This window comes from Somniosus microcephalus, chromosome 10 (assembly GCF_052327205.1).
Source record: "Somniosus microcephalus isolate GS21.2 chromosome 10, FLI_Smic_1.0, whole genome shotgun sequence".
Lineage (NCBI taxonomy): Eukaryota > Metazoa > Chordata > Chondrichthyes > Squaliformes > Somniosidae > Somniosus > Somniosus microcephalus.
In genome coordinates this window covers 93,507,441-93,530,848 of record NC_140996.1, presented here as the reverse complement: position 1 = coordinate 93,530,848, position 23,408 = coordinate 93,507,441, and the positions used below count along the sequence as shown (strand labels likewise).

The 23,408-nt window shown below is 46.5% G+C and overlaps 1 protein-coding gene across 1 annotated transcript in view; it reads left to right on the top strand.

The window, feature by feature from the left end:
* Window positions 1-1,198: 1,198 nt before the first annotated feature.
* LOC147111575 (uncharacterized) overlaps window positions 1,199-23,408 on the top strand; it is a 77,286-nt gene continuing 55,076 nt past the window's right edge. The window contains exon 1 of the mRNA XM_085998276.1: window positions 1,199-2,182. Coding sequence (XP_085854402.1) covers window positions 1,199-2,182 — 984 coding nt within the window. The remainder of the gene's footprint in view (window positions 2,183-23,408) is intronic.

Sequence of the window (23,408 nt, the reverse complement as noted above, 5' to 3'; positions counted from 1 at the left end):
CCAGTTGTTTTAAGAAGGTCTCTCCGGGTCCTGCGGTACAGGCCACCTTACGCCCAGGTGTACAAGCTGCCCAGGAGCCGCAGAAGACAGAGGCTGAACAGGAATTAGCCTGGCCGCCCGAAGACGGGCGGTGGATGTACATAGCTTTTCTGATGAATTTTAGGTGTTTTTACAGTTTTGGTAGTTTTAGGTTTATTATTATTTAATTATTTTACAATAAGTAAGTTTAAATTTCGAGGCTCGATCACTTGTCAAGCCAGAGAACCTTCTCGAGGCATGGCTATCTGTTTTGTGTGTCACTACAGAGAGGAAATCGGCATGAGAAAGGTTCTGCTCCTGCTCGCCCTGGTGAGGGTGAGCATCGGTGACCGAGGTGACGTGGAGGACTCCCACATTTATGGGTGCTCGGGAGAGAGAGCGTCGATCGTTACTGCTGGGGGTGGCGAACCGGGTGTGGAGGAGCTTGCTATTTATTTCCATGAGTGGCCAGGGTGGCTGGGGTCTAACTCTACACAATACTCCAGCCAGACCGGGTTCACCTACGGGGAGGCCTCCATCCCGTGCCCCAGGGTACAGTTCATTGCTACACGGATCAGTGTCAAAGGGGAAACGTGTGTGTCTTACATGCAAGGGACAGATTCCCCTGGAAAGGTGGTGGTGGCTCAGGAAGCTGAGCAGGGACATAGGGGACTGTGTAGCCGACTGGGAATGACTGGGGAATGACACCCACTGGATGATCACAGGGGCCCAAGGGGGAGTGAGTGTGTGTTGGGATAAGTGGTGGGAGTCAGAACAGGGAATCTACCTCTGCATGTGGGGATCAGAGAAAGCCTGCCCCACAGGCATATCCATCATCTTCTCCAGACAATGGCAAGATACCGGGGAGGGGATGGGGTGGGATTCTAGCCTGCATGCATACGCGGTCCCACACTCCCCGATCCCAGTCAACGCCACCGAACTCATAGCATGCACCCAAAAGCTCCTGCCCACGACCTTGACATCACGGACAGTAATAGAGAGGTGTCCTACCAACACCAAGGGACGAGGGAATGGGTTAGTGCTAGTACCGACCAAAAAGGTACTATACCAGAGGGTACACTATGCAGTAGCTTCAGTTATCCTAAACCTTACCAAAGTACACTTACCTAAATGGTGCCCTAAGGAGACAGAACAGCTATACCAGGCCGTACTAAAAGAAATGTTTAGGAAATTCTACAAATTCGACTTTGCCAACATAGACAAAGCAGAGCTGTACACATTACACGCTAAGCACACTGTGGGCACAGGGAGACAAAGAAGGGGAACCTGGAACGATATTTTTACAACCTACGATACAGGATGCTCTGTAATAAATAGTCTGGATGATATAGAACTGCAAACACAAATAAATGGCCTAAAAACCCAACTGCGAAAGATCCTAATGGAAGAAAACACAGTGGTAGGCTCAGAGCTACACGAGGACCAAGATATGATGGTCCATTTAAGGGAGATCATTGCTGAGCTAGAAAGACACACAAAAACAGTAAATGCACTCATACGAGAGGATAGGAATGCTTCGGATCAGGCTGCTCAGAATGAGGTGTGTGTGCTATACGGGGCATGGTTGCTGGGCGAGGGCCACAGCAACCTGGAGGATTTAAAACAAGGTTTAGTCCCCTCCTGGATTAGCAACAAGCACCTCACAGCCCTCCACCCGTTTAGCAATTCGCTGAGCCCGTGTCAGATCTGCCTAGCCTCTGAAGCCTACCCTGTCCCAGTAGATTGCGGGCATTCCAATCACACTATCATGGGGATAGTAGTGAGGATGCCGGTCATGGGTGGGACAGCCCGACCCGCTCCAGTATACAGGGTGGAGAACATTGGGATCGTTCAAGGGGGTGCATACGTCTGTTTCGCAGTGGTCCCACCTTATGTCATGAAGTGGGAGCATGCTATGACAGGTACTGACCTCTTCGGGTGCCGGAGCCGGGGTGCACACATAATACTGTGTCCCCAGCACTTGAATGCCTATTCTAGACCACAGTGCAGGTTTAAAGCTGCTGGCGCACAACCTGTGAACTGTACCATGGAGGTAATGGCACAAGGCCATGTTCCCCCACAGGTAGCATTCATAGGGGGTGGGACATATTGTGTCACCACAAGTGCGCCCCACTACCAGCATGGACAGCACATCTGGTGTCCGGTGAGTGAGAGCAGTTTCTGCTATAAACCCAAGGCAGAAGTTCAAGTGGCCCAGGAACGAATTGTCCCCATTCCTGAACCCTCCACTGTTCACCTCACTGTCAGGGAAAACATAACCAACCTGCAAGACTATGTCACATTCTTCGGCTACAAAATTCCCCCTCTACCCGAACATCTTACTGCCCTACTCAGAACCGTAGAAATATCACAAAAACATTTCGATACTCTAGAACAAAAGACAGTCGAGATAGGGGCTGAGATTTCGGCTATCATAGTTCCACCCTAGTGGGATATTTTCAAAAATATAGAGGTCCCTTCCTGGATCAGAATGGCTTCCCTTATTTTAGTGGTCTGCCAGCTCGGCATAGTCTTCTACTTACTGTGCACAAAGTGCAATGGAGGGACAGAAGGCTCCGATCCCGACATGAGAGAGCATAGGACGAGCATTACATAAATTCTATGACCAGGTATGGGACACGCCTTAATCATTATTAAGATAACATTTTGTGACTGTGTGTTATTTTTCTATGTATGTACCATGTTTTTCAAGTGGTGCAGGGGTGTTGGACCCCCTCTGTGCTTGGAGATGAATGTAACTGAATTCTTACCTGTGTATGCATCTGAAAACTACATCTAAAGGGGAATGTATATTTTGGCTCTTAGATAGGTAAACTACAGGGGAAGGTTGGCTCTCGAGGATCAAGAATTTGGCTCACCCAGTATGATACTCTAGCAAGTAAAGTATCACAGGGGGGACTGTAAGATTCTCAAAATTCACAGATCCCCCAAAACTTGGAGAAAAACTCTAAAGAAAAGGACTTTGGACTCTTTTCTAACCACTTCAGGGTGATAAAATATTGGGCCTAACAGAGGGACATTCAAGGTCAAGGACCAAGATTTGTCATTTTAAAAGGCATGTTTCAGCTTGTAAAGAAAGCAAAGGCTGCAACCGGAAATGGGATCAGCCTCTGTAATAGACAGTTTGAGTATTCGAGTTAATCAAATACTCTGAGGAACTGTCTAAAGTCACTCAACCCCTATCAGACAATTTAGATTCTAACAATAGACCCACAGAAGAGCAGTCCCCACCCAAATTACAGGGCCCATCCAAAACATGCATAAAACAAATCACCTCGCCCAACTCCATAGAAATCTCAGGCCCAGTCAGGAAACTGGAAACCTGAGCACAATAACTACAATCAAGTAAGAGCTCAACAGCTCATGGAACCATCCCGAAACCACTTCACACATTCATTAAACAAGTTACTATTAACAAGCCCGCCAAAATCTTACAATAAACCAAGATTGATTTGGCGCGCAGATAAGGAGGCCCCAATTAGCATAATTGAAGGTCTGTTTTCTCAAGAGGTAAGAACAGTTCAGCAGGAGTATAGTTCAGCAATTACACAGTTACAACAAGTTCTCTACAAGCTCTACAGTTCTCGACAGTTCTCGGGAGTTCATTGAGTTCGAAGAAGTTCACAGTTCTGGAAGCAGGTCAACACACAAGAAGAAACCAAAGCAAAAGTTTCAGTGACCATCAGACACCTCGTGGCAAAAAGGGCCTTACGAAACAACCAACCGAATATTACCACCAACCAACCGCGTAATATTGGACCACCGCGACCAAAGAAAACCAATTTGGGAGAAAACCGAAGAGTCGCAAGTTTTCCACTCTGCAATCTATTCCTGACTTAACCCTGGGTAAGATTTTTACTTAAAAAGACTCTAAACCCTATCTCTAACAGAAGAAAAGTGGGTACTCACACGATAAATCCAATACGCACCCTACCGCATCAGCAGACTCACGAAGACTGACCAGACACGCAGTCAAAGTCTTCTACTGCATCTGGGGTACAGCAGGCACCAACCAACACATCCAGCAAACCCCGAAACCACGAACCAGCTCAACTGTCAAGGGTTCGTTTGGTGAGCATTATCCCTGGTCCTCTAGAGCCCAACTTAGTTAGTAAAGTGGAATTAGGAGGGGTGAGGTATTTTTCTACTGTAATTTCCCTCGTGTGTATCGAAGTGTTCCTCATTTTATTAGTGTTAAGATTGTTGTGTTATATTTTCTCTCTTGATTAAAGATCAAAGTTTCTTGCACCAAAACCAGTTGTCTGCTGCACTTCTGTCACAACCCCCAAATAAGTCCAAGGTCTAGCACCAAGGGATTGGGAGTGATTCGAACCGCTCATAAGTCAGAGGTGAAGCTGACAAACACCACCACCCCCTACAGGATTCTAGGACTAGGGGGCATTGTCTAAAAATTAGAGCCAGGCCATTCAGGAGTGAAATTAGGAAACACTTCTGCACACAAAGTGTGGTAGATGTTTGGAAATCTCTTCCACAAACAGCAATTGATGCTAGATCAATTGTTAATTTTAAATCGGAGATTGATAGCTTTTTGTTAACCAAAGGTATTAAGGGATATGGGCCAAAGGCGAGGAGTTAGATTGTAGATCAGCCATGATCTCATTGAATGGTGGAACAGGCTTGAGGGGCTGAATGGCCAACTCCTTTCCTATGTTCCTACATTCCTATGTCAAAGGAAGATGGTGTGGTGGTTGAAGGCCAATCATCTTAGCTCCAGGACATTGCTGCGGGAGTTACTCAGGGCAGCGTCCTAGGTCCAACTATCTTCGGCTGCTTCATCAATGACCTTCCCTCCATCATCAGGTCAGGAGTGGGGCTGTTCACTGATGATTGCATAGTATTGAGTTCTATTTACAATTCCTCAGATAATGAGGCAGTCATGCCCTCATGCAAAAAGACCTGGACAGCATCCAAGCTTGGGCTGATAAGTGATAGGTAACTTTCCGTGCCACACAATTGCCAGGCAATGAGCATCTCCAACAAGAGTGAGTCTAACCATCTACCCTTGACATTCAGTGGCATCACCATTGCTGAATCCCCCACCATTAACATCCTGGGGGACGCCATTGGCCAGAAGCTCAACTGGATCAGCCACATAAATGCTGTGGTTGCTAGTGCAGTTCAAAGGCTGGGTAGTCTGTGTCAAATGGCTCACCTTAAACATTCACTCCCTCCACCACCAGCGCACTATGGCTGCAGTGTGTACCATCTACACGATGCAAGGCAGCAACTCACCAAGGTGTCTTTTACAGTACCTCCTAAACCCGCGACCATTGTCACCTAGAAGGAGAAGGGCAGCAGGTGCATGGGAACACCACAACCTCCAAGTCCCCCTCCAAGTCACACACCATTATGACTTGGAAATATATTGCTGTCCCTTCATCGTCTCCGTGTCAAAATCCTGGAACTTGGAAATATATCGTCGTTCCTTCATCGTCTCTGGGTCAAAATCCTGGAACTCCCTACCTAACAGCACTGTGGGAATGCCTTCACCACACAGACTGCAATGGTTCAAGAAGGCGGCTCACTACCTCCTTCTCAAAGGTAACTAGGGATGGGCAAAAAATGCTGGCCTTGCCAGTGATGCCCACATCCCAGGAATTAATAAAACAAAACATTTGTAGATTCATAGAGGGGGTTGGCTGCAAAGTATTTTTTTTATTACACTGATAAATGGAAGGTCAAAACAAAAAAGCATTTTATATCTGTTAATGAATTTGTCTTGCTTTTAGTATTGGGTTTACTAGTGCAGTTAATTCCTATTGAAAACATGCTCAGTTTGCCAAGAGATAATACTCTCATATCAATTTATAATTAGGAATACTTTCTCTGTATCAGACGATGTACCAACCAAGTGCAGTGGAGACAACTGTAATAATGGCAGATTTCTTGCAAAATGGAGCACAAGACGTTTTAGTCGGCCACCACAGAGCAAGTTACAGGTAACCCACCTCCTGGTACATGGCCCAACATTCCCAGCTCAGCAAGTTATGGTTTAAACTGCTTTGAACTTTTTGAATATAATGGAGTGTCCCTGGGAGAAAGGTTCACAGGCAGGAATAATGTGTGAAGCTTTGCATTGAGCATTCAGCGTGGACTTCCTTAATAAATACAAAATTGCATTATTGACTAATGTTTTCGGTCTAGAATTCATTATAATAAATGAAATAATGAGATGGTATAGCACCAGTTTATTTGTTATTTGGTTGGCAAGATCAGGGAATGAATAAATAAATAAATAATCTGTTAATAAATGGGGATTAGGTTTTGCAATGGGTTAGTCCACTGTCCTTTTACCCCTTCGTTTAAGATCGGAATTCAGCCCATCCTGATGGAATGTAATATCTCCTCTCTCTGCTGACTCTAAAAGTCTCTGTAAAGTAAGTTTCCAAAGTCACAACATACAGTAGTTCCTAGTGGATATCGACTCACAGCACAAAATTGCCACTAAGTTTGTGTTAATTGATAATCTAACTCAGAGAGGTCCAAGAAAGTATAGAAATGGGAACTGGTCCAGTCTGAAGCCAGTGCTGGGACTAAGGCACATTGTTTGGGTCAGATAGAATAGACAGAGCTGTGTCCCACAGCTAGCTATAGTATATCTTGATGAGGAAGTGCTTGATGCTTTGCATCTTGTACTGTGCATGCATAGTGTCATATCTAGTCTTTGTTTCCATATGAAGTATGCTATTGATAGTGCTATTAGAGTGCTAGGGGGCATGGCCAATCATTGTTTCCTGGATGATATACTGCTGTGATCACCGAAAGACACAATACTCTGCCTACTAGTGGTGAACAAGCAGCAAATCACCCTCCCCTTCCCCTTCCCCAATAAATACATCTCAGAATCATGCGCTTCCATCAGCTTTAGTGACATTTTAATTTCCCTGTGCATGTTCAAGAAAGAAAGCAAGAACTTCTGTAGCACCTATTACATCCTCAGGACATCTCAAAGCACTTCATAGCCCATGAAGTACTTTTGAAGTGTGTCCCAGTTATAATGTAGGGACATGCAGCAGCCAATTTGCACTCAGCAAAAACAGCAATGAGCTAAATTACCAGATAATCTGTTTTCAAGTGATGTTGGTTGAGGGATAAATATTGACCATGACATCTGGAGAAGTCCCCTGCTCTTCTTCGAATAGTGCCATGTAAATATTTTACATCCAACGAAGAGGATGTAAACAGGGCCTCGGTATAACTTCTCACCCAAGAGATGTCACCTGTGACAGTTGCACTACAGTGTTAGCCTAGATTATGCGCTCAAGTAGCATTAAGCCTGTGATGAGTTGCTTCATTTCAAACAGGATGGCAATGGGACTGCTACAATGACCTTAGTATTCCCAGGCTAGGGGCAGGGATGGTGAGGGGAAGGGGGTGAAACTAAGGAAATAGGAACAAGAGTAGGCCACTCAACCCCTTGAACCTCTTCCACCATTCTATTATATCATGGCTGACTTGTAGCTCAACTCCATTTATGTGCCTTGTCTCCATATCCCTTGATGCCCTTAGCTAACAAAAATCTATCAAACACGGTTTTGAACATTTCAATTGACTCAGCATCCACAGCCGTTTGGAGGAGAGAGTTCCAGATTTCCACTACACTTTGTGTGAAAAAATGCTTGCTGATTTCATTCCTATCTGACTCAGCTCTAATGTTAAAATTATGCCCCCACCCCCATCCTGTTCTCGATTCCTCTAATGGAGGAAATAAATACTGTGCAGCTAACCTATCAAATTCCGTTATCATTTTAAATGCATCAATTAGATCTCCCCTCAGCGTTCTAAACTCAAGGGAATAAAAACCATTTATGCAACCTGTCATCATACTTTAACTCTTTAAGCCCTGGTATCAATCTGGTGAATCTGCACCGCACCCCTTCCAAGGCCAATATATTCTTCCTGAGATGGGCTCTGTACAACTGAATCATCACTTCCTCACTGTTGTATTCCAAACTCCTTGTGATAAATGCCAACATTCCATTAGCCTATTTGATTAGTTTTTGAATGAGGGGAAACAACATCACTGCTCCGGATCACCGTCATATACTCCTGCTCAAAGACGTGGGTTTGCTTGTGTGTAGAGTGTGATGAAATATTCCATTCATCACTCATCAGTATTTCTCTGCCTGTGACTGTGGTTGGTTTCAGTTTCATTTCCATTGTATTGTACTGTGTGTAGGGCTCCGCCCATACCTGGCTCCTATGTAAGCTGGCCCAGCCTGCAGCACATCCAGTACGGCAGACCTCTGGATGGAAGATACATTCTCCTCTGTGTGTTACCTTCTAAGTCAATAAAAGCCTTGTTTTGTTTCGCTAACATCGAGTCTCGGATTTATTGAGGCATATCATAGAGATTCAGCTCAGCCATGATTCTGCTGTGCCCCCTATCCTCATGATGGAAAAACCTGCTGACATATACTATCTGGACCCATGCCACTGGAGGGTTGCTGGTACCTGCACAACTATACTCCAGGATGGGTCAAAGCCTTCGGCAGGGGAAGAAAATTTAGGAAAAAGCACTCCAAATATGCTCACTCTTTCTGCAAATTTGTATTCAGGCTCTTTTATATAAAAAGGTGCATTTTACAATTTTTTTCAAAAAATGTGTTCTTGGGATGTGGGCGACATCTGCGAGGCAGGATTTATTGCTCACCCCTACTTACATTTGGGAGCATTAAAAATCAACATGTCATAGAGTCATAACGGCACAGAAGTAGGCCATTCGGCCCATCGAGGCCGCACTGGCTCTCTGTAGAGCAATCCAGTCAGTCCCATTCCCCCTCTCTATCCCCGTAGCCCTGCAAGTTTATTTCCCTCAAATGCCTATCCAGTCTCCCCTTGAAAACCGGCAGCGAGTTCCAAGTCTGCACCACTCACTGCGTAAAAAAGTTTTTCCTCACATTCCCCTGTATCTCTTGCCCAAAACCTTAAATCTGTGTCCCCTAGTCCTTGTTCCATCGACTAGTGGGAACAGCCTTTCCCTGACTAGCCTATCCAAACCCGTCATAATCTTGTACACCTCTATCAAATCACCCCTCAATCTCCTTTGCTCTAATGAAAACAAATCCAGCTTCTCCAACCTGTCCTTGTAGCTAAGATCCCCCATTCCTGGAACCATTCTGGTAAATCTCCTCTGCACCCTCTCAAGGACCTTCACATCCTTCCTAAAGTGTGGTGACCAGAACTGGACACAATACTCCAGTTATGGCCTAACCAGCACTTTATAAAGGTTCAGCATAACTTCTCTACTTTTGTACTCAACACCTCTATTTATGAAACCCAAGTTCCCATATATCCTTACACCCTTTCTTGAACAATAGTCCCTTATTTTTAGTGCTCCACATAAAAACATTCCTCTCTTGCCTCTCAGTCAGTCAGTCGTGGGTTCAAGCCCCACCCTGGAGACTTGAGCACATAATCTAGACTGGCACTCCAGTGCAGTACTGAAGGAGTGTTGCACTGTCAGAGGTGCTGCCTTTTGGGTTAAATGTTAAACTGAGACCCCATCTGCCCTCTCAGGAGGACGTAAAAGATCCCACGGCATTATTCGAAGATTAGCAGGGGAGTTCGTCAGGTGTCCCAGCCAACATTTATCCCTCAACCATCATTTAAAATAGATTATCTGGTCATTTATTTCATTACTGTATGTAAGAGCTTGCTGTGTACAAATTGGCTACCGCATTACTTGCACTTCAAAAGTATTCCATTGGTTGTAAAGCTCTTTGGGACGTATTAAGGTCATGAAAGGAGCTCTATAAATGCAAGTCTTTCTTTCTTTTTCTCCCATAATGTAATTCTAGCATGCTGACACAAAAACATGCAGGAAACAAGATGAAGCATCATACAGTATAATTCTCCTGGCACAAATTAGGGCTTCATTCCCTTCTGTGAACATTGAGGCATCAAAAAGCAGAGTAGTAAAGAAATCCTGATGGAAGTGTGATTTTCTTATTTCTTATTTCTCATCTGAATTTCACTTGACAACAAGCCCAATATTTATTAAATTCATTCAAAACAACTCACATTATCATGTGCTCTTAAACTTTCCAGCTATTTTCTTTCTGAAATGACATCAAGTTGACGTACTCCCACAGAAATGGGTAAACATACACTTCACTGCCGCTCACTAAACTAGGGAACAATTTTCTATTTTGCTCTGCTAGTAAAATACTAATTAAATGTTTTGATTGTGCAGAAGAAATATTTTAGGGCTTATTGGTTTGACAGAAATGGCATAATTAAGTATCATAATAATCATGACAAATATGCGGGAAGGAATAAAAAAAATGTTGCTGAGCAGCCTGTTTTCAGAGTATCTGTACAGCATATACTTATGTTCTGGATTATAATTATTTTTGTAATAGGTTACTGCAGCCAATAATCTTAATGGTTAATACTCCCAATTAGAGCAAAATAATCCTTCAAGGATAGCTAACAATTTTTACATAAGAACTAAAAATATCTTAAGTTTATCTCTGATAATGCTGATTTCCCATCCAGACATGCTGGATGAAAATTTTCCCTTTCTCTGACAGTTGGAAGTTTCTTAATGTAAAATAGATTTGGACAGTCTCAACCCAGTTCCTGGAGACAATTCACAGCACAGAACTGCACTCGGTGTGGCACTAATTGGTAGTAAACTGACAATCATCCTCAAAGAGGCTAAAAGGATGGCTGATGTGGAAAATGGAAAAGTTGCACTAGTGTAATAGATCATGCTCCTTTGAAGTTGACATTCAGATGCATTGTGATGGGCGTGCAGTGGGAGCTTTATTCGACATCCATCTTCTGCTATCCTTGTCCTGGAAGCACTTGATCCTGCAACTGTTACATAAAAAGTTTCAAAGTGTTGCATTCTCCAGCATGGATATCCGTCACCTTGGTAAACATCTCAAATATAACTTTTTCTTGGGATAGACTAGTGGATGTTTCATATGAAGCTCTCACAAGGTGATACTATACCAGTTCTCCTCCACGTTCCCCTCCAAGTCACACATCATCCTGACTTGGGCATATATCACCGTTCCTTTATTGTCACTGGGTCTAAATGCTGGAACTCCCTATCTAAAAGTATTGTGGGTGCAGCTTCGCCACACAGTCTCCAGCGCTTCAAGAAGAAGGCCCACCACCACCTTCTCAAGGGCAACTAGGGTTGGGCACTAAATGCTGGTCTTGCTAGTTGTAAGGTTTGCAAAATTCTACAGATTCCCCCCAAACCAAGAAGAGAAGAGATTTTTGACTGTTTAAAAGAATATTGGGCCAAAAGGGGCTTAAAGTCAAAACCCCAGGATTTTGGCTATTTTAAAAAGGACATGTCCAGGCCTGTGGAAGTCTGCGACAAAGGAGTTGGGATGGGCCCCTGTAAAACAAACAGTTTGAGTATTGGCATAGGCCAAACTGTCTGGGAATGTTCTGGACTGTCTCAGTCATTCCACATAAATGACAATAGGCCTATGGAAGGACAGTTACAGAGCCATCAAGAATATGAATAATACAGTACATGCCACTGACCAACAAAAGGGACCCTGACCCTAACAGGAGAAGACAAAACTCACTAATCAGACAAAAGTTTAAAAAGACATTAAACGCTAATTTAAGTTTCGACGAACCATCCCGAAACTAGTTTACACCAACTTCAGTCAATTAAAAGTAGATGGAACCAGCCAGGAACCCATTAAAGAATTTAAAACTATTAAAGTTAATGAGCCCACCAAAATTAACAATGGGCCAGAGAGGATTTGGCGGGCAGATAAGCAAAGCCTCAAATGGTATAATTGAGGCCTGCTTTTACACAGAAACAGTCAGAGAGTCATACAGACAGTCAGTGAAGGTTATTTGGATGTTGTGTGAACTTGAAGGTACAGTTCATACAGAAAGAGGCACAGCTCATTCGAAAGACATCAGCCTCGGGACAATCAATCGATGGAAGAACAACAGAAGGAGAACGGAAAGGAATCGCGGCAATCAAGGGCCCCAAGAAACAAACAACCAACAATATTACCAACAACTTGATAATATTGGGCCACCGCGACCAACAAGAAACCAACCTGGAAGAAACCGAAGATTCGCAAGTTTGTTTCCACTCTACAAGCTATCCTGACTTACCCCTGGGTAAGATTTGATGAAAAAGATTCTAAACCCTATAACTAACCAAAGGAAATTTGGTACTTACCCGATAGATCCAAATACGGACCCGACCGCATCAGCGGACATGCGAAGACTGAAAAACCAATGCAGGTGAAGTCTTCCACCATGTCCGGGGTATAGCAGGCCCCAACCGCCACACAAAGAGAACCCCAAAATCGCGAACCTCTACAACTGTCAAGGAAGTCATTTGGTGAGCATTTCCCTGGTCCTCTGGAATCCAACCTAGTTAGTGTAGTGGGATTGGGAGGGGTTAAGTATTTTATCTATTGTTATTCTCCCTCGTATATTCCGAAGTGTTCCCCCTTTTAGAGTGATAAGATTATTGTGTTGTGTATATTTTCTTGTCTCAAATAAAAACCAAAGTTCTTGTATCAAATTCAGTTGTTTGCTGCAATTTCATTACAACCCCTAAATAAGTCCAGGTCTAGAACCAAGGGAGTGGGAGCGATTCGAACCGCTCAGGAGTCAGAGGCAAAGCTGACCACACACACCACCCCTTACATAGTGATGCCCACATCCCAAGAATGAAATAAAAAATATCTTCCAGCAATGCTTTTGGTTAGCTTTTCAAGATTTTAAATATCCCTCAGGATGCAAATTAAAAGAATAAATGGCACTTTAACTTTATGATCAGAATTAAATTGCAGTTCAAAGCTTTCAGCTGAAGCTTTGTAAAAACCATGGAGAATGCATTCAGGAAGCCGTACATGAGATCTGTTGGTACATCTTTGAACAACACTCAACATGTAACTGCACCATTACCAAAGGAGTGGAGTTTCTGTTTCATGGGAAACTACATAATCAGCCTCATGTGTATCATGAAAACAGTAATATCATGTATATTAACATAAAAGCATATAATAAAATATTTTTTAACATAATAGACTCATTCCTTCAGAAAGAAAATGGCAGCATTCCATGGAGTGAGAAGTTATTTTGACCAGGTTTATGTTCTGTCCATAACAATTAAGGAGGAAACTGATAAAATAATTCCTCTTAATTATTATCTTTGTTGATTGCTTAAAGAACTTGAATTTAATCAGTAGAGGCATGCTTTCCGTTATAAGACTCTGGGGGTGATTTTCGTCTAATACTTTAGCACTAAAGAGCCTCCGAGGTGGCCAAGGTGGGGTCTTAAGCTGAAATGCCGGTTTAGCCTGCATTTAGCGCAAGACACCATCTTGTTAAAGGAGTTGAAGCCAGTGCTAGGAACAGCTGCCTGGAGGTGCATTAAACAGCTGATTGCCACTTAAAATAGCTGCTAGCACTTATTAAAGAGGCTGCATGGCAATTTGGTGGATAGCGCTTCAACTAACGCCTTCTCCATACAGCGACCACCTGTTTGGGCATAAACACGGCATTGATGTTGATTTCAAGTACTACTAAAATGGATACTCACTGCTTCATTGCTACTGAAGTTGTGAAGAGTACCTCTAAAACACATCGCAGGACTATCTCCGAAACTTTGTCAAGACTGCACCAACCTTGAGCAACATTTATTCCGGAAATTCTCAGAGGGCTTCACCTAAAAAGACTAAGGCCTAGAAATTCAGTAGCGTGCGCCAGCCGTTAGCGCCTTAGGAGGAGTAGATCTCGAGCGCTAGGCGCTTAGCGCCCGGGCACAGCGCGATCTGTGCTTCGCCCCAACTTCAGTAGACATTTAGCGCCGGCGCAAAGTCTTTGCGCGCGCCCTGCTGCACGCGCAGATTATGACGTCATTTCCTCGTGCAACGCCCTTTGTGCGCCCCAAACCGGAACTTCAGTCGCGCCGGCCCATTGTGCGCCGGGCGGCCCTAACGACTGTGGAGTGGAACGGTACACAGCCGAAGCGGGCCGCGGGGAGCGCAAATTTAAGGGCACTTACCCTGCACTATAAAGGGCTGCCATTTTGCAGCAATCACTCCTGTGCAACGGATTATTTGAAAAAAACCAAGGAAGGGAGCTTACTGCTTTGGGCCAACACTAGGACAGGTATTTTTGGCTTCAGGCCAGAGCTTGGCAATTCGCCTTCACTGATATCTCATTGTTTGCCAGCATATTATGGGGGCTGCATGGGGTGCCAATGCTGAGTTTCAGGATTATGTCGGAAGAGCTCGCAGATGCTGGGTTAGAGGGGCAGCCCTGGCTAGACACAGAGGGGGCAACAGGCGTCGGCAACGTGGGCCTTACCCACTCAGGCAATACCGCCAGCAGGTCTCGTATCTCAACATGACTGGCGCGCAATGTGTTAGGAGGCTGCGGTTCAGAAGGGAGGTGGTTGCAGAGATCTGCCATCTGCTTCACAGAGATCTGCGTCCACAGCTGAGTTGCAGGACATCTCTGTTGGTGGAAGTGAAGGTGACGGTGGCTCTGAACTTCTATGCCACCGGCTCCTTCCAAGCAGCTGCTGGGGACATTGCTAACATATCCCAGTTCGCCATCCATTGCTGCATCCACCAGGTCACCAATGCCCTTTTCAAAAGGAGACACCAACTCATCTCCTTCCCCATGACCCTGGAGAGGCAGCAACAGCGTGCAGTGGGATTTGCAAGAATCGCGGACTTCCCCATGGTGCAGGGCGCCATTGACTGCACGCATGTGGCTTTGCGGGCACCTCTGGACCATCCCGAGGATTACCGCAACCGGAAGGGCTACCATTCCCTCAACGTACAGCTGGTGTGTGACCACAGGCAGAGCATCCTAGCTGTCAGTGCCCGCTTTCCAGGCAGCAGCCACGATGCCTTTATCCTGCGACAGACTACTGTGGCTGATATCTTCCAGGCACAGCCTCACCCAAGAGGATGGCTTATCGGGGACAAAGGCTATCCTTTGTGTACCTGGCTCATGACCCCGCTCCGCGCGCCCAGGACCCCTGCTGAAGAGGCATACAACGAGAGCCATCAAGCGACTAGGAACATCATAGAACAAACAATTGGCGTCCTCAAGCAACGGTTCCGCTGCCTGGATTGTTCCGGCGGATCTCTGCAGTATTCGCCGGAGCGAGTCTCCCAGTTCGTGGTCGTTTGCTGCATGCTGCACAACCTGGCTATCCGCAGGACTCAGGCACTGCCACCTCACGCTGGAGCACCACCTCAGGAGGAGGAGCAGGAGGAGCATGAGGAGGAGGAGGAGGAGGAGGAGGAGTACCAGGCCAGGAGGGAGGCACAAGGTCCAAGGGCCGCCCGTTGGCGGCTTATTGAACGTCACTTCTAGGCCCCCTGTCAGGGCATGGCTTGTGCCAATGAAAGAACATGATTGCAGCCGCTCCGCAAGCCCTCAGCCGCTTAAGGCAACAAACACTTCAAAGATCAAACATGGACAATATGAATAAATAAAATGCTTTATTGAACAAACTCAGGGCCCTTCCCACATGAAACCCAAAAACAGACAAGACCCCCCAAAAAACAGTCACACACATGACTCACTCCCACAACCTGGGGAGGAATAACAAAACATTTAAACAAAAATGGCCTTCATCCTCGGCCTTAACAGAACAACCATCCCCAGAAACAAAACAACCATCCCCAGAAACAAGACAACCATCCCCAGAAACAAAACAACCATCCCAATATAAACAAACATTTGTCCACACCCTCTACTTTGTGGCCCGCGAGGGCGATTCCTTGTCCAGCCTTTGGCGGCCCCTGGCCGCCCTGCTGCTCCTCCTCAAACCGTGGCCAGTGGCTGCTCCAAGGTTGGGGGAAGGCTCCTGAGGGGCACATGTCGTCACGGCAGATGCCCTTGGGGGTCGGCCTAGACGAGGTCTGGGCCTCGAGGGGCCGGCTGGTGAATGCTGCAGCTGTGGCTGGCCAGCATCAGTCGGACCAGCATCTCGTGGCAGCTCCACTGGGGGAGTGACAGTGGCGGCTGGAGGAATGGGGGCAAGCTGGCGTATGGCAGGCCGCCGCTGGTCAAGTGACACACTGGCACTCGCCCGGGCCCGCACTGCAGCATGCGCTGCCATGTGCCGAACGACAGACCGCTGTGCTGCTACAGCGTGGCGGGTGTCCTGGCGATGCCTGGCTGACGCAGCGAGTGTGGCAGCAGTGAGTGCCCATGCTGCCCTGGTCTGTGACCGCATCAGACCAGCCAGTGACTGCACGGCACCACTGATCAGCTGCCCACTCGCTGCCTGTGTTGCCACGAATTCGGCACGACTTGCGTCCTGTGCTGCCCCGAATAGCTCCAAACTCCTGGCCTGTGAGGCCCCGAACTTGGCCACACTATGAGCCAGGGACTCGATGGCCTCAGGCATCCGTGCCACAACCCCCATGAGCTCAGTGTGCCGGCGCTCCGAGTCCACGGACATTTGATCGAGGAGGCGCAGCTCCTCGGAGTTGACCGTCGGCGGACTGGAGGCCGGACTCTCCCTCTGGGGAGAAGGCCGCCGAGCTGGCCGACCCTTCCCGCGTTGCTGGATGCCACTGGGCCCAGCAACTACGCCCCTCTGGGAAGAAGGCCACTGAGCAACCGCACACCCCCTGCGTTGCTGCACCCCACTGGTCCCAGGAGCGACACTCCCCTCCGACACTTCCCCCACGCTCTCCTCCAGGGAAGACGTGTCCCATACATTGGCATCCCCTGGCGCGGGTGAGGGTTCCCCTGATGGGCCGCCTTCCTCTTCCTCTTCCTCCTCCTCCTCCTCCTCCTCTTCCGAGGGGCTGTCAGTGGCAGCTTCAGGGACCTCCTCCTCACCATCTGAAAGCAGGAAGGGACAAGAGTAGCTTTAGATTGAGGAGAGGGCGTCAGCGAGGGAGGCATGAGTGGTGGCATTCAGCGCATTGTTCGGACAGTGGCAAAGGATGTAGATCTGATGCGCAAGTGGGATGAGAGAGGTCCAAAAGGTGATGTCCTTACCATTGGTGCCCAGAACAGGGTCGGCATCTCCACTGGCAACGGGGCCAATCACCCGGGCTCCCATGAGGCGACCCACGCGCTCTTCCAGGTCAGTGAGCTGCTGGTTCTGGGGACCGCCTCCCCCGGTCTCAGTCCGGCTCTTCTGATTGTGGGCCAGCTTGGCCTGTAAGAGAAAGGACGGCCTCTAAGTACAGTGTGGAGCCCTGATCTGGTATGCACTGCCTCCCATGGTCGAATAGCTTGGCCAGTGTGGAGCCCTGATCTGGTGTGCACTGCCTCCCATGGTCGAATAGCTTGGCCAGTGTGGAGCCCTGATCTGGCGTGCACTGCCTCCCATGGTCGAATAGCTTGGCCAGTGTGGAGCCCTGATCTGGTGTGCACTGCCTCCCATGGTCGAATAGCTTGGCCAGTGTGTCAAGTGCAGAATGTGCAATTGATGTTCATGCCAGTCCCATAGCTGCTGGATGAGGGCTGGCCATTAGGGCTTTCAGGTCCCTTTGCCCATAATGTGAGGTGCACATGCAAGGATGAGGAGGACACTGAAAAGGCTACTCACCCTGGCAATCCTCGTGAGGTCATTGAACTTTTTTCTGCATTGGATAGAGTTCCTGGGGACCTCGCTGTTGGCTGTCACCCTGATGGCGACCTCCCTCCAGGCTTTCCTGTAGACGCTGGTCGCAGGCTTCTTCCCACTGTCCGGGAACAGGTGTTTGCGTCTCCTCTCCAAAGCCCTAACCAGCACCCTCAAATCATGGCCAGTGAAGCGCTGCGCTCGTTCACGGGCCTTCTGCATCTTTCCCGGCGCTATTTCTGATCACCAGCAGTGTTTGGGCCTAGCTGGAGGGCTGCAGTGTCCAGGGCGTGGCAGCAGAAGGAATTGACCCTTCCCCCTTTAAGAGCTGGCCGGCGCCAGGGTGTCTGCTGTCAATCAAGAAATGACCGCACCTGCGCTGCGCCCGGCCTCAGCGGTTTCGCTCAGCACCGCCGGCTTTGCGCCTAAAGATAGTTGTGGAACGCCAGTTTTAGCGCTCGAGCAAACTCTTAGGGCGAAGCTACTGAATATCGGCGAAGTGGCCTCGACTTTGCGCCGGGCGCAAACTTTAGCGGCCGCCCGACTTTTCCGTCCCAAAAGTGGCTATACTGAATTTCTAGGCCTAAGTGCTCTGCTACTCCACTTTATTGGGCACCTTATAGGAGTTAGCAGGAGGTAGAGTGTGCATTTCACTAGGGGTCCCCCTTGGTCTTGATGAGAAATGGGAGGAGGATATGAGACCAGGCAGAGCAGTACCAGTTGCTGCAGGAGCAAGAGACAGGAGGATGAGATGGCGTCCTTCTCTCTGCAGGTACAGGACATCCTTCCTCCTCTGGACCACCTCCATCAGTATCTCTAGTGCTGCATCTGAGAAACTGTATGCCCTCTTCCTTGGTCCCTGAGCCATCCTGCAATGTGCCGCTGTGTGCCTGCCAGGGCACTCCACACCTTCAGTGGAAGTGGGTGCGAAGAGTCAACGTATAATTTATTTTGTATTCATTCATGGGATGTGGGCATCACTGGCAAGGCCAGCTTTCATTGCCCATCCCTAATTGCCCTTGTGAAGGTGGTGGTGTGCTGCCTTCTTGAAGTGCTGCAATCTGTACAGGGAAGGTACTCGTACAGTGCTGTTAGGGAGGGAGTTCCAGGATTTTGACCCAGTGACAATGAAGAAATGGCAATATATTTCCAAGTCAGGATGGTATGTGATTGGAGGGGAACATGGAGGTGGTGATGTTCTTATGCACCTGCTGCCCTTGCCCTTCTAGGTGGTAGAGGTTGTGGGTTTGGGAGGTGCTGTCGAAGAAGCCTGGGCAAGTTGCTGCAGTGCATCTTGTCGATGGTACACATTACAGCCATGGTGCACCGGTGGTGGAAGGAGCGACTGTTTAACTTGGTGGATGGCGTACCAATCAAGTGGGCTGCTTTGTCCTGGATGGTGTCGAGCTTCTTGAGTGTTATTGGCGCTGCACTCATCCGGGCAAGTGGAGAGTATTCCATTACACTCCTGACTTGTGTCTTGTAGATGGTGGAAAGGCTTTGGGGAGTCAGGAGGACAGTAACATGCTGCAGAATACTTAGCTTCTGACCTGCTCTTGTAGCCACAGTATTTATGTGGCTGGTCCAGTTTAGTTTCTGGCCAATGGTAAACCCCATGATGTAGATGGTGTTTTTTTTTACAATGGTAATGCCGTTGAATGTCAAAGGGTGGTGGTTAGACACTCTCTTGTTGGAGATAATCATTGCCTGACACTTGTGTGGCGCGAATGTTACTTTCCACTTATCAGCCCAAGCCTGAATGTTGCCCAGATCTTGCTACATGCAGGCATGGACTGCTTCATTAGTTGTGAATGGAACTGAACACTGCCTTCTCTGAGGAAGGATGTTCTTGCCATGGAGAGAGTGCAGCGAAGATTCACCAGACTGATACCTGGGATGGCAGGAATGACGTATGAGGAGAGATTGGGTCGATTGGGCTTATATTCGCTAGAGTTTAGAAGAATGAGAGGGGATCTCATTGAAGCTTATAACATTCTAACAGGACTAGACAGACTAGATGCAGGAAGGATGTTCCCGATGGTGGGGGAGTCCAGAGCCAGGGGTCACAGTCTAAAGATAAGGGGTAAGCCATTTAGGACTGAGATGAGGATGAATTTCTTCAACCAGAGAGTGGTGAACCTGTGGAATTCTTTACAACAGAAGGCAGTTGAGGCCAATTCATTAAATATATTCAAGATGTAGTTAGATATATTTCTTAAGGCTAAAGGGATCAAGGGATACTGGGAGAACGCAGGGACAAGGTACTGAATTTGGATGATCAGCCATGATCTCATTAAATGGCAGAAGAGGCTCGAGGGGCCAAATGGCCTACTCCTGCCCCTATCTTCTATGTTTCTGTACAATCATCAGTGAATTACCCACTTCTGATCTTATGATGGCAGGAAGGTCATTAATGAAGCAGCTGAAGATGGTTGGGCCAAGGACACTGCCCTGAGGAACTCCAGCAGCGAGGTCCTGGGGCTGATATTATTGGACTCCAACAACCACAACCATTTCTGTTTGTGCTAGGTATGTCTCCAGCCAGTGGAGAGTTTTCCCCTGATTTCCATTTACTTTAATTTTAATGGGGCTCCTTGATGCCACACTCACTCAAAATGCTGCCTTGCTGCCTTGATGTCTCGATGCTCTCACCTCACCTCTGGAATTCAGCTGTTTTAATCATGTTTGGACAAAGGCTGTAATAAGGTCTGGAGCTGAGTGGTCCTGGCGAATCCCAAACTGAGCATCGGTGAGCAGGTTATTGGTGAGTAAGTGCCGTTTAATAGCACTGCCGACAATACCTTCCATCACTTTGCTGATGATTGAGAGTAGGCTGATGAGGCGGTAATTGGCTGGATTGGATTTGTCCTGCTTTTTGTGGACAGGACATAGCCAGACAATTTTCCACTTTGCTCTACCAAATTGTGTCTAATCAGCACTTGAGTGCTAACCCTGCAGGTTTCTGGTTTAGCACCTCCAAGCAAGTTCAAATGATGGTAATCAGCAACTAGGACCAAAATTGTGTGCTAAATCCAGACTTTCAGACATGCTAGTCTTATTAGCACTGCACCCATTTAGCACCTGTTTTCTACCTTTGGCCAAAATAACCCCCAATAAATCCAGTCAGAATATTATGATTCAAACAGACCTGCTCTTATAGATGGTCACCCCATCAAAGAGCTCAAAGTTGCAAGGGACTTTACTGAAGGATGTTGGCTACATTCCTTTGTGTCATGTTACCGTGCAAGCTAAACTTGGGCTTTGGTCTTACATTGTAGCCAAGAACAAAACTATGGAGAATACCTTGCAAATGTTTTAAATGACCTCAACCTTACCATTGCTATTGCTCTCCTGGAAAGCAGCCTAGACGGAGAATAATAACAGCTCATAAAACTCTCTAACACAATCATGGAGGCTGTTCCAACAAAAAGCATAAGAACAGAAAACCTAAGCTGATGGTGACTGTCCTAGGTATCAAACACCTGATACTTAACAATAAACCAATAAAAAAAGGCAAAGACTTCATGTAGAAAGACACAGAGGGCTGTATTTTGTGACACCTACGGGTGTGTACGCGCCTGTGGGGGCCACGCAAGTTCCGGGTTTAGGATTGCGGTGTGCATGCATGAAAATCTGGCACTTGCGATCTGTCAAGAAGCCTCTCGACAGATCTCCGCCTGCCCGGGAAAAGGGTCTCCGCGGTCAGGGAGTTCTGCTTTCTGCACAACTTCTGCCCACTGAAAACCTTTAAAAAAATTACACCTAGTAAAAGCAGATGTAAGGCCTGCTTTTACTGGCATAAGAGTTTTGAATTGTTTTTAAAAAAAATTTCGCTCATTTATAATTTAAAAATACTTTTAAAAAAGGTAAGTTTATTTTTAGCCCCGTAAAAAACTTTAATTATTTTTTCAAAAAATTAAATTTTTATTTAAAATATGTAATTTAATGTAATTTGAACTAATTTTAAATATGTGATTAAAAAAAAATGTATTTAATGTTTAACTGTGTTTTTTGAATGATCCCCATTTATACTTTTGACGGTTCCGTGCATAGAGACCTGTCAAAAGTGTGATTCCCTTCTTTGATTGGTTCCCCATGGCCCACGTGGTCCCAGGGATGTTTGCAAACCGCATGCGCCCCTGGGATACCCGGGCCTCTGTGCATTTCGTAGAGCAGAGGCCCAGGATCAGAAGTCTCGGGACCTACGGACCCAGTAGGTAAGTGCGTAGAATTTTTCTGATCGGAGGACGCAGGAAGCCTCCGATCGGAAATTCAGGGCCATTTATTTTTTTAATTAATTTTTTGTTTAAAATATTTAATTAAATGGCATTTTAATTAATTTGAAATATGTAATTAAAAAAAAAATGTATTCATGTGTTGGTACATATGGAACTTCAATAAGTATGAATGGGGATTCCCTTCTTTTATTGGTTGGGCTGGCCCACATGATCCCAGGGGCATCTACAAACCGCCAGCGCCCCTGGGATATGAGAACCTCCACCCACGCGGACCCAGAGAGGCCCAGGATCGCAAGCCTCCGTATCTCCCGGGCCACCAGGTACATTCGTAGAATTTTTGCAGGTCGGAGCATCCGCCTACAAGGTATTCTGGCAGCTTGGAATATAGAAAACAGCCTCCATTATCTTAAAGATAATGGCCCAGAAATTGCGGTCGGTGGCGTAGCTATGGAGTATGCTGCCGACCTCCGGAAAGAATTCGCACTTACCTTGTGCGAGGCCCCACACGAAGACTTGCTGTTCGGCGCTGCAGAGTTGTGCGCAGCACATTGCATCACTGGGCCCAGGAGCGCAGCGTACAGCCTATGAGTTAGAAAATACATGCCCACAAAACCTGTCAAAACTAAGCCACGCCCTCAGAAACTTCTTTCAGTCTATAGCTTTATAATTACCTTTTAAAAACATTTAGATAAGCAACAAATTGTTCCTTAATATTGGCCCGTATTTTCCGATGCCTACGGGTGTGTATGAGCTTTGTACACACCCGTAGGGACCTCGCAAGTGCCGGTTTCAGGTTGCACGCCTGCCCTGGAGAAGGGCCTCTGCGGTGGAGAGTTCCGCTTTCTGCAGAACATCCGCCCACTGAAATCCTTTAAAAATCTTACGCCTGCTTTTACCAGCATAAGAGTTTAAAAAAGTAAAAAGAAAAATTGTTAATCACTCATTTATAATTTTAAAATACTTTTAAAGTTTATTTTTAGCCCCCTAAAAAACTTTAATTTTTTTTCAAAAAGTTAAATTTTTGTTTAAAATATTTAATTTAATGTAATTTTAACTAATTTTAAAAACGTGATTTAAAAAAAATGTATTTAATGTTTTGATATGTTTTTTGAGTGATCCCTATTCATACTTTTGACAGGTCTAAGCTGTCAAAAGTATTAAGGGAGATTCCCTTCTTTCATTGGTTCCCCATTTCCCACGTGATCCCAGGGACACTTGCGAACCGCATGCACCCCTGGGATACCTGGGCCCTGCACATTTCGTAGAGCAGAGGCCCAGAAGCGGAAACATCCGGACCCCTGGGGCCCTCAGGTAAGAGCATAGATTTTTTCCAGATCGGAGGCCTCCGCACGCAGGAAGCCTCCGATTGGAAAATACGGCCCATTATGTTTAGATGTAAGTATTTTACAGAAGATTCACATTACATATTTCATTGCGAGACAGTTACTGAATGCATTGAATGAAAACAAGTAGAGAAGATAGAATTGTTGGCAAAATATGTAGAACTGCATCGTTACCAAAACTGGCACTTGGACTTATTTCATATATCAGCATTA